Source organism: Calliopsis andreniformis, chromosome 3 (genome assembly GCF_051401765.1).
Source record: "Calliopsis andreniformis isolate RMS-2024a chromosome 3, iyCalAndr_principal, whole genome shotgun sequence".
Lineage (NCBI taxonomy): Eukaryota > Metazoa > Arthropoda > Insecta > Hymenoptera > Andrenidae > Calliopsis > Calliopsis andreniformis.
This window is the reverse complement of record NC_135064.1, coordinates 26395252-26406672: the sequence shown is the minus strand read 5'-3', so window position 1 is coordinate 26406672 and position 11421 is coordinate 26395252. Positions and strand designations below refer to the sequence as shown.

At 38.9% G+C, this 11421-nt stretch overlaps 4 protein-coding genes across 5 annotated transcripts in view; 1 reads left to right on the top strand and 3 right to left on the bottom strand.

Annotated features, from left to right (window-relative positions):
• Positions 1 to 2782, bottom strand: part of Naa15-16 (N-alpha-acetyltransferase 15/16) — a 38119-nt gene extending 35337 nt beyond the window's left edge. The window contains exons 1-8 of the mRNA XM_076392906.1: positions 2653 to 2782; positions 2033 to 2380; positions 1655 to 1789; positions 1434 to 1578; positions 1108 to 1365; positions 733 to 1043; positions 361 to 642; positions 80 to 293 (exon numbers count right to left, since the gene is read on the bottom strand). Coding sequence (XP_076249021.1) covers positions 80 to 293; positions 361 to 642; positions 733 to 1043; positions 1108 to 1365; positions 1434 to 1578; positions 1655 to 1789; positions 2033 to 2380; positions 2653 to 2709 — 1750 coding nt within the window. The 5' untranslated portion in view covers positions 2710 to 2782. The remainder of the gene's footprint in view (positions 1 to 79; positions 294 to 360; positions 643 to 732; positions 1044 to 1107; positions 1366 to 1433; positions 1579 to 1654; positions 1790 to 2032; positions 2381 to 2652) is intronic.
• A 174-nt stretch (positions 2783 to 2956) lies between these two features.
• Polr3c (RNA polymerase III subunit C) lies at positions 2957 to 5762 on the top strand. Of its 2 annotated transcripts, none has more exons than XM_076374750.1 (9): positions 2957 to 3012; positions 3521 to 3689; positions 3755 to 3873; positions 3957 to 4087; positions 4159 to 4402; positions 4467 to 4675; positions 4746 to 4899; positions 4979 to 5339; positions 5410 to 5762. In XM_076374750.1, exons 1-9 carry the CDS (start codon positions 2969 to 2971, stop codon positions 5542 to 5544), a joined length of 1566 nt encoding a protein of 521 aa, XP_076230865.1. In that variant the 5' UTR covers positions 2957 to 2968; the 3' UTR covers positions 5545 to 5762. The 2 variants fall into 2 exon arrangements, with proteins under 2 accessions (XP_076230865.1, XP_076230866.1); XM_076374751.1 differs by lacking the exon at positions 2957 to 3012 and adding an exon at positions 3311 to 3444.
• A 2859-nt stretch (positions 5763 to 8621) lies between these two features.
• LOC143177363 (uncharacterized) lies at positions 8622 to 9164 on the bottom strand. The gene is made up of 3 exons (XM_076375237.1): positions 9076 to 9164; positions 8768 to 9014; positions 8622 to 8672 (listed from the first exon to the last, which is right to left on the bottom strand). The coding sequence occupies exons 1-3, from the start codon at positions 9162 to 9164 to the stop codon at positions 8640 to 8642; spliced, it is 369 nt and encodes a 122-aa protein (XP_076231352.1). The 3' UTR covers positions 8622 to 8639.
• Positions 9165 to 10291: 1127 nt separating this feature from the next.
• Positions 10292 to 11421, bottom strand: part of Sox102f (transcription factor Sox102F) — a 59207-nt gene continuing 58077 nt past the window's right edge. Inside the window, exon 9 of the mRNA XM_076374749.1 lies at positions 10292 to 11014. Within this exon, the coding sequence (XP_076230864.1) occupies positions 10524 to 11014 (491 nt within the window). The 3' untranslated portion in view covers positions 10292 to 10523. The remainder of the gene's footprint in view (positions 11015 to 11421) is intronic.

The following is an 11421-nucleotide window of genomic DNA, read 5'->3' as shown; positions in this document are numbered from 1 at the left end:
TTTGTATATTATGTACTAAATATAGAAATCTCATAGCGATCCGATGGAAATAAATAATATGCATGGAATATAGACTCACCAGTGTCGATTTCTTGCGCCTGCGTTGGGTCTGGTAATGGATCATCATGTAGTCGCAAATAAACCTCCATTGCGCACTTAGCAGCTTTAAAGTAGAATGGATGGGCTCTGAGCACATCCTCTAGCCTTAAGAGACCCACATAAGAGCGTAAAGTCATCTTTCTCATGCAGTAGGTGTGGAAGTCAAACTGATCTTCTATAATCTCCGAGAAGTGCTGTAATCCATGTAATGTATTGTACAGTGCATCCTTATTTGCACTTATTAAGCGTTATGCAACTTACCCTGTCAACTTCATGGCATTTCTTCAAGGCTTCTCCATATTTTCCAAGACGCTTGTAAGCATTAGCTGCTTCCGTTTGAATCCACATGCACTGCATTTCGTTCAGATTCTCCATAGCTAAAACACCTTCTCTGGTGAATTTTCCACACGTTTGTTCTGCTTCTACGATGAGATTCGCGCGTAACATATACTTGGCACATTTAGAATTTATATATCGATCTGCGGTATCTAAGCCTTGCGCTTCGTCCAACCATTTATAAGCTTCTTGAACATTGCCAGCGTGCTTTTGAGAATGAGATGAAGGTGTTAGAAAATTTTCGATAGAATTATTATGCTACAAATGTATCTTAAATTAAATTAACACAGAGCCAACCTTATAGATGCGACCTTTGGTAACGAAAAGTTCTATGAGCGTAGGTGTATGTTCTATGGCAGCATCAATTTCATTTAGTGCTTTCTCTGTAAGTCCGAGATGATCGTAATGTTGTGCTAAATAGTAGTAAGTCCACAGCAACGCTGAGGCTGGTTCTCGTGGAATATCTTTCTCCTGATCGCTAAAATGCCCATGAGCTTTCAATGCTTCCTTGTATTGCAAGACCAATGACTGTATAGTATCAACTTTCTGTTGGTCGTTATACAGGGAACGAAGGTTTACGAATAAAGGCGGTACACCTTTATGAAGACCTGGAACGAAATGTAAGTAATTGTATTATATTTTGTTACCTTTTATAAAAATGTAAAACATTACCTTTTCGTAAGTACCGATCAACTAATGATTTAAAGTCATCCCCTGCAGCATAATTTAATTGTAAACGACGCGGAGCTAATGCTTGTGGGAACAATTCTTCGTATCTTTGGAGCATAGCTAATGTTTCTTCTGGCTTATCGTGCCTTTCAGCCTCTGCTAGCCTTGCATAATATGTTGTATTTTCAGGATTTATGTTTAAAAGTTCCTTATAAACCTGTACTGCTTCTGCATATTGTTTTAATTGTAATCTTAATTTACCTAAAAAGAAAAACCATCAAATTTATGGAATAAATTACGTAACATAATAAACAACACATAAAACATACCATATGTTTCTTTCACAGTAACTTTATCACAAATTTGATCACTATATTTGTCAAGATGTTTGAGTGCTTGCTCAGCCTCTCCTGATTCTTGGATAACCATGTTTTGGTACAACAACAATTCACTGTGTTCATAATCATAACAAATCTGCAAAAAATATGGACATATTTTTAATAAAAACTTCCATTAAATTTAGAATTATGTATTAATATTGAATATATACCATAGGAGAGTTCCGAAAAGTATCTAAAATTTTGAGTGCCATTTCGTAGTCTTTTAACAAATGATATGAGATAGCAAAACCAATCCATGATGCACGTTGTGTCGGACGTAACATAAATAATTGATATCTTGTGTCCTGAAAAGGAAAGTTTACTATATTATTTCACTAATCATTATCACATATTATGCAATTTGTAATTAGAATATCAATGCTTTCTCTATCTGCCACTAATGGATGATTTACATAAATATATTATATATAGATTATATTATCTGTGTACTGAAGTATACGTAGTACCGAGTTATGCAAGATAATTGTCACATAAGAACTATTCAGTTAATATAAGTTCGTGAGATACATAAATATAACACTTATTACCTTATAACCCTCCAGATCCCTCATTTGAATTTGAAGCAACGATAAATCCCTAAGAATTTGTATATTATCCTTATCCCATTTAAGGGCATTTCTGTAACATTTAATGGCCTCATCATATTTTTTATCCGAGCGCTGCAGAAGTCCATATACATGCCAGCAGACATGAGACTGCAGATCGTTCCTAAGACCACGTCGTACATGATCGTATGCTTCTTCCTTGCGACCTAAGCAGTTCAGAGTGAGACCTTTCATTGCCAAGGTCTCTCCATGTTCGCTAAATTTAGGGTTTGATAAAATTTGCTTTGCAAACTTTATCCCATTTTTATACTGTTTGTGTTCGTAACACCTCTGTAAGAAACACAAATACGTTTCACAAGATAAAACGTTTTTCTTGAATTAAGTACCATGTACGTGATTAAGCTGGCATAGTTGAGCTTAGCGAGGGACGAGTACGAGACCGCGTTTTCGTTCGTAACGTCTGAGAAGCTCGCGCGATTCATGGTTGCCAGTGAATTTTTTGCAGTTTTTCGAAGAGTGCTTCATCATTAAAGCATGATGAATACTCCTATTAGCCGGAGAGTGGGGCCCAAAACAGAGTATTTTGATTGCTTGTTACTCACCAGAATTCGCTTAAACAAGGCATTTTCTTTGGGTGGCAAGGGATTGCTGGAGGGCATTTTTGTATAAATACAAAAATATAGGGCCTTTTCCACCCGGTAAACTTAATTTTCACCACAAAACCTCGTGGCCACAAACCAAGAAGTCGATCCTCGATCACGTGATCATCTGCGACAATGCTGTTCCGCCGGAAGTTCTAAATCCACGGTGCCGCACACTTTAATATGTTTTCTAAGTAGCTTTTACGAATTTCTTGCCAATAGTGACTCGACCTTTACGCACGCTATCGTTTATATTACGTTTCCTTCGATTTGTTCGATGATTTTACCTTTTTCGGAATTGCACGGATTACGTGTTTTCAAGTAATGATAACTAATGCTGCGTAAGGAGAGTTTCTATGAAATAACGAAATTCATATTTCATTATTCAATTATTTGACGCAAATATTTGGAAAAGAATTAACTGTGAAATGCAAAGAAGAATGACTTTTTCTATATATTTTTCATATATTTTTTATGAATTATATAGGGATAGTTTCAGTATCGTAATTATTATCCAATATTTCAATTATCAATAACCCTAGGTGTGATTTACAAATTACTTTCGTTGCGATTGGTTTACTGTTTCATAGAAATAAATTGTCGCATATTTGTATAACCACATGGACCTCGATTTGATTTAAATACAGTTAACTTTATATAAGAAAATATGAAGCATAAAACTTCGAATAATTAGCAATGTATTTTTTTAAAACTTAATTTAATCCATGTAGAAAGACTACACTTTTATACAGTGTAAGCGAGATCTCCATATTTTTATTTACTATAATTCTACAAAAGGTTAACAAGTAAACAATTATTGTACTTTCAGAAAATATCCTATTTACATCAACATGTCGTTGATGTGTAGAAAATTGTGTTCCACTATTTTAGCTGAACATTTTGGACCAATTGTACAAAGCGTAGGTGAAGATTTACTCAAACATGGTGCAAAACCACTAGGTTTAATTCGCTACACAACACGTCTCCCTTTATCAAAGGTATGAATTTATTATAATAATATGTTTAATTTATGAGATGGTAGAAGATATAATTCTACTTTTAGATTAAAGAAGCACTATGTGTTTTAATCAAATATGGATTTGTTAATCATCGTCAGACTGAAAGGGGTATTGAATATTCTTTAACTCCTGATAAGATCATAATGATTCTTCGTGCTCCAAGGTAATACATGGTTTATGTATTACAAATAGTAGCTGTGCAAAAGAAATGATACTTTTAAATATTAGATATTTTAATTTTAATAGGTATATGTTCTTTGTAAAAACAGTTTGTGGAGATGAAGCAGAAATGATGCTGGAGGAAGTACTAAAGAATGGGTACATAACAGCATCTGAAGTAATTATGAAAACGTATAAAAGAATTGAACAGTTACCTTGTAAGTACTACTATGTATTTTAACCCTTTCACTAAAAAATTATTTGCCTAATAGATTATGTGCATTTGCAGCTGGTCTGCAGCCCTCAATTCCTGTTCTAAGAGATAAGTTTGAATTACTCGTAAAGAATCAATTTTTGATGCGCAGCGTATATGCAGAAACACCTGAAGAAGCAGCTAACGAGAAACCTGACTTTAATTTACCAAATCTTAATTTGGCTGTAATTACTCAACAACTAGAAGGAGGTAATGGTGATCCAGGAGATAGTAAAATTTATTGGAAAGTTAATTTTGATCGTTTTACGCAAGATCTTAGGTAAGACTTGTAAAAGACTTCAACGAACATAAGACATGTAAGGAATTTGCAATATAATCTATAGGGATCAAATTATTATATCAGCTATGCGCAATAGACTGGATGATAATGCAGCAGAATTGATGAGGCAGTTACTCTTTCTTATGTATTTGCGAACAGCATCTTGGGCAGATACGTCTAATCCAATACCGCTCACAGAAATCAAAGATGCAGTTAGGAAAATTAATTATCCAGTACTTTCACAGTACCTTGATCAATATTTGCGGCTCATTGGTATGTACCGTAGGTATCTATAAATGAAATTTCCTAGGTATTATAAAATGTGATAATTGTACTGCTTTAGAGGAAGATACTAGTCAATTTTTAAAACGAGTTGGTGACTCAGGTGGAGGTCAGTATAGTGTCAATATGAAAGAAGCTTTCTGCCAGTTAGCATGGACGACTTTAGAAAACATCGTAATGGAACGATTCGGTTCAAAAGCTGCCAGAATATTTAGGTATACTCTATATTCTTCCATTTCATAATACTTTCATTACATTGAATTGAAATATTATTAACCTCTTCTCATTCTTCAGATTAGTGCGTGATAGGAAATATATTGAACAAGAACAAATTCAACAGCTAGCTATGATCCCAGCCAAAGAAGCTAAATATTTGACGTATACTTTATTACAAGAAAATTACCTTCAGATGCAAGAAATAAAGAAAGGTGGTGTATCGGCAGCGCCGGTGAAAACATTCTTTTTGTTCCACATTGACTTGAATTTGGTAGTTCGTATGGAGGTAGAACATTGTTACCACGCACTGTACAATACTATGCAGAGACGAGAATATGAGATAAGCAGTAATAAACGAATGATCGATAAACAGTTACGGATGCAGACCCTGACGAGTAATTTAAAAGAACACGGTGCTACTGAGGAGCAATTAGCGGAAGTACGTATATTTATTATTATCTTACTTGATCTTTACAATAGCGGAGTACTTATATTCCAATTATTTACAGATTGCAGAATTAATGACACCATCTGAGAAACAACAGCTGGAGAAAGTTCAGACTACGATAAAGAAATTAGGCATTACGGAACTGCAGATAGATGATACTCTGTTCCTACTATCAATGTATTTACGTTACCATTGAATAAAGGCATATTTTTCTAAATATGTCATATTCGTAAAACAATGCTACGTATAAGTCAGTGTGCGACTTAACAAAAAGACAAATGCATAGGAATTTCATTGATTTATATAGTTATTTATTTATGTATAATAATGGTTACGCTTGTAAAATACAAACAACAAAGAATACCTAACTTTCAAATTATTATAATAAATATAATCATATATCTATGTTTATAATAGTGCTGCTCTCTATGTGGTACAGTGCATTTGATGTCACTATCTATCAGGGAAAATGATCTTGGAGTACACACCTTCGAATGTTACACTTGTCGATAAACGTTTTGTATAATTATACATATTTTGATCTATGCAATACGAACGTGTGTTAGTTGATTAGAAACGAATCATTACAGTTATGAATCACAGCCAGCTCAAGGGTGCCTTACATGGATCAGTAAAATAAGTCGAACGCCTGCAAATGCCTGTTACGATTATCTAAAACGAAACTTCTAATTACAAAATAATAAGGACAGTAGACATTATTGTTGGTGTGCCGCTACTATCAACGCTTTACTTCCAAGCATGATTTTCCCTTTGTTCCTATTATACGCTTCGTGTTACGCTCGTCTTAACACTACCGCGACGAGAGCGGACTGCTCCGTTACCAATGCTTATCAATCGTGAGAAGTCAATGCGGATAGCGGTTCACAGTGAAGGTTCACCGATCTTAAATATACATATTTTGATTGTACGCTATTGACACCAATTAATAGTATGTACTACGGTCTGTCGCGCATAGTGATAAGACGACCGCGATGAACGCTATCGCATTCAAACATGCATTTGACTGATTTTATTCTCCCTCTGTCCCTCACGTCCACGCAAATGCACACACTCTCCCTCTCCCTCTCTGATGCACACGCATACACACACGCTCTCTCGTTCTTCCCTTATTTTCACAGTACTGGATAACTATGTACACTGCACGTACATATACAAGTTTTCTTCTAGAAATAACGGTTGTGTGTACCTAAAACTAAGATTGAATTTTCGGTAAAGCGTTATTTTATTATATTTTTTTTTTCTTCATACCATTAACAACAACGTACATGTAAATGAAGTGAAGTTTCTTGGAATATTGAAAGATTGGATGTTAGTGTTCACCATTTTTTATCTTCTTTGCTTGTTACGTTAAATACACTATAATATTAGTAATGTAGAGTCGTTTTACAATTTACTATTCGTACAGTTTGCATTCGCGCTGGTTGCAGTTTCGAAGATCCGATGAACTTGCCACGGCGAGTGCGTCGTGATTATCGCGAAGACTAAAGAAACAAGTAGAAGGACAAGGATACAGACGTCACGCTATCGAACGAATTTGACGAAGGGAGACGAAATGAAAATTGGTGGTTCGTTTCGACAATTGTGGGATCATGATCCGTGGAATGCAGAACTGAGAAGTTATTCTTAAAACAAACACCGCGCTGGCTAGAAAGATTCACGTTAATAAAGAATTAACGAGGGAGACACGAGCCGAGCTTACAATTAGCAACATACGCGATTTAATATGAGAACATGGGTCCCAAGGAGACAAAGAAGGTAGCAAATTGTTTTTTCGAAAATCCTAAAAATATGGCACAATAGAAAACGATATACCTTTCACTTGAAATTAATTCATCAACGTTATTTTAGTCGCGGGGTTGAACGAGACTTTGAGCAGTTGATCTTTGGGGGTGAAACTGGCGAGAAGAAGGGTGAGAAAAGTAAACGTAGATGGAAACAAAATCTTAGACGCAAGTATTTTTCGATAAATACGTGAGCTTGAATTTTTCAAGAGCGCGATAAGAATGCGCTTTTTTACGGTCGAACAAATCGTAAAGTGTCCGATTGCGTGTTGAAATTTGAGTATTCGAGCACTACACAAACGATCAGCGAACTTCGTGTCACCGTCGTCGTCAGAACTGGCACGTACAACCTCTATTGCTAATGCGTAAGGATAACCATTTAAAGAAACAGAAGAAGAGAGAGAAACAATAGCAATAATAATAGCACTAAATAAAACTGATGACAATAATAATATTAAGGGATAATAATAAACGTAATAATGACCATGACAAAATAAGAATATGCAATATCGCGTTTTTTAACATCGTTAACATCTACGTGTTTCTCGGAGTAAATTACATAATAATAATAATAATATAATAATAATAATGTAGCTACGCGGATACATCACAATATAGTTACACTGTACACTTTTAACCATAGTATTGACAGTTCGCGTCGGGCCCGTTTCTATCATCGACAAATACCGCCGACGCATTGTACAAATCCGTGTAATATATTTATATACATAAAATAAATTATTATATCAACATTAAGCTATCCTATCTGCCGCGGTATTGTGAACCGAACGGCCCCGAAAAAACACGGCCGCATACGCATCGAGGATACTGGCTCTCTTTTTTTATAAAATTATAATATTAGGTACCTTGTATAGAATTGCACTGATTACATATACATACATATCTCTATATATATAAATAACAAAAAACGGTGAAAAAGGAGAGACGTAGAAATTACATCGAGTTTCACGTCGAGCCAACTTCCGTCAGACCCGGGACCAGAAGGGTCGTCAAATTCCGCGCCCCTTCCGCCCGCGAAAACGCTATTTGGCACATAAATATTATCACATCGAGCTCCCACAATCTTTGCCGTCCGATTTTCCGACTCCTTTCTGCCTCGAACCGCGACACACGTTAACCCCTACCTACATAATCGTTAAACAATTAGCGCTTGCTTCCTCTTTCCCCAACACCGAGCTCTAACACCGGTAAACAGATTACCCTTTACCAACCCCTCGGATGTACCGTAACGAACGCAGTGTGTGAAACAGAAAATTGATTGAAACTCTAACAGCGTGTTCCAAAGGCAACGAAAGAAACAAACGCAACGCGTCATACGCAATAAATAACGTCCTCCAATTTTCTACAACATTGTACTAAAACTGACGTCGCGCGTGCCCCTTCCCCTTTTCCACAACCTTATCACTTACTATTTCTCCATTCTTTTCTCTATGTCCGTTTCTCTTTATCCGAAGACTCTCTTCTCACCTTACACTCGCCCAACAGTCGACTCCGTACCCGGCTAATTGTCGTTTACATTAAGACCAGTAATAAATTAACGATGAAAAATACTATAAGTACTATCAAAAGTGTTTTTAGGTCGAACGAAGTGGTTACCTTGACGGACAGGTGCAATCGCGTGACAGAATTCTGTTTTTCTTCTCTCGCCTCTCTCTGTACCCCGGTCCTCGTGCGAATTGCCGGATATAGTGATTTCGTGTGATACGGAGAAAAAGGACCGTCCTGCTTCAGGACGCGGGATTTAGACGATTCTAATTCGTGCTTTCGCGTATACTTCAGAGACGCGCGATGCTGTGAAGATGCGATAGAACAGACCAGCTTTTCTCTCTTTGTTTTTTTTTCTCTTTATTTTCTCTCTTCGCGATACGGTCGACCGTAAGTGCCGTGTCGCTGGACATACACACACACACACACTAGAAGGAATAGGAACAAGACTTTTTGGCCGCGCACCGTACCTCACACGTACATGTATATACACATATTCTTCATGCATATGTACAGGGGCTTCCGGAATTGTGGATGCAAACTTGGTTGGCTAATGACACCTAGTTAGAAAGATAATTTTTACATGACTTCTTCATACATCAGTTCTGTTAATCTTTACTCAATTTAGTTTAAAAAATTACGAAGTAGTAAATGTCTGACTATGCAAGTAGAATTCAAAAGTATTGGTAATGAGTTGTATGGATCAGTTTGGAGAGGAGGGACGCGTACATTACATCAGTACATTATCCGAAAGAATGAACTGCCCAGCTGATTTTACCCAATTAAGATTGTACCAACAAAACAGCACCCCATACATAGGCATACGTTCACGTCATGATCGTCTCGCGGTGTGTTAACGCGGCAAACGAGTTCGATCGAGCATCGGCGGTAGATCGCGTCGAATCGATCCTTCCGGCGCGCACACGTGACACATGGCAGTCTTACGAAAAATCAGGTATGTGTATACATATATATAATGTGTGTATATATATAGATTCATTTATTTATTTATTTATGTATAATTCTATATCCACGTTACTTCGCGCTCCGTTTGGAAAACACCCGCGAGATGGATGCGCACCAACGCGCGTTCAGACGCGTCGACGAACCTCGTTACCTAAAACGTTACCTAACAACCATCAGACCTCCTACACCGTTCGCGGATTTCGCCCCGTTGGTCGCACTGTCGATCACACGAAGCAGAGGATGCACAATCTGCGTCCCCGCTGCCGCCGTGTTCCCTTGGACATGCAACAAACGCTTGCCCCTCCTCCTCTCCTCTGGGGACAGTGAGCAAGCAGGAAATCATCAGCTCGCACGGATGTTATCCTCTAATCTCACGTTCACCGGTGTCCCGTGAAACGCTCGCGGATAACGAAAGGGTGTCGACCCCTCGAGCTCGGTCACATGGCCGTTCCGCGACACATTGTTCTGAACCGGTAACACGAGGATTCTGCTCGATGCTTGCCCGTGACAGTACCGAGACAGATGACGGCAGACACCGTAGATAGTACCGGATGCTAGACGACACGACGGCGGGTCCAGGAAGGAGGACTCACCGCTCCAATTCGCGGCGGAGCCTCCACGCGTCGTACGATGGCACAGAAATAAATCGTTATATCACAACCTCTCGAGCGAGGCTTCGAGACGCTCGGTCCACTCTTCGAGAACGTTTTTCCCCGACGTTTACATCCACGTAAACGATCCTGCCCCGACTCTCCTCGTTCTCGAGCTCCCACTAGTCAGATGAGAACCTCGAGGAGGACTCCAGTTACCAGAACAGCTCGTGGCCGAGCCTCGACGTTGACGCTGCTGCTGCTGAGGATGAAGCTCCGGGCGGCCATGGCGGCTGACCCGGAGCTGCGGTTCAATCCTCGTCGTGGTGTCGAGGGCTGGCGTCGTAGCCGCCGATCGAGCCCGAGTTCTCTGGCGAGAAGCTCATCATGTCCGTAGGCGACTGACTATCCTGGGGATAGTAGAACGACGGGTGGTCCAAGCTGGGACCTGCTGCGCCGCCGTTCAACATCGTCGCTGGCGGCGAAACCGAAGGCCTCGCCGAGGGTCCTGCGCCTGCTCCTGGGTGGTGCTGGCCCGCCAGGTCGGAGCCAACCGGCGAGAGGAAGCCCATCTCTGGGCCGCTGTCGCGACACCAGAGCTGCCTCATCTCCTGCCGTCGTTGCCGCATCAGCGACTTGTACTCGGAGATGCGCATCTTCTTGCCATCCACGATGCAGGTACGCTTCGGCCGCGGCCTGTACCTGTAGTCTGGGTGCTTCTCCATGTGTAGCTTCGACAACCGCGACTGCTCCTCGTAGTACGGCTGCTTCTCGGAGTTCGACATCGCTTTCCATCGAGCACCTGAGGAAATTTCAGGTATTAGGTAGTTTCAGGTGGAAACAGGGGCGAGAGCTGTTTTATAGTTGGTATGGATGTAATTTTTCTGTATTTTATGGTTACTGGGATTTCTAGGATTTGGTGTTTTATAGTAGTTTTTCTGCAGCAGAATTCAGAATGTTCCTGACTTTCAATTTTGTTTCAGATTAGGTACTTGGCAATTAAAGAGTTCATGGCAGACACAACTTTTGAGAATTTCCTTTTTTTTGTAAATAGCATCTTTAGTTTTTATTCAATTGATTAATGTTCTTTTTAACAAAATTTTTGATGAGATAGGTCGTGACTTTCGTTTGTCACTATTAAAATCTATTTTTATTAAAAAAATTGTAAGATTTGACAAGGATTGTTTTTGTTACGAGCTCTTCAATTAT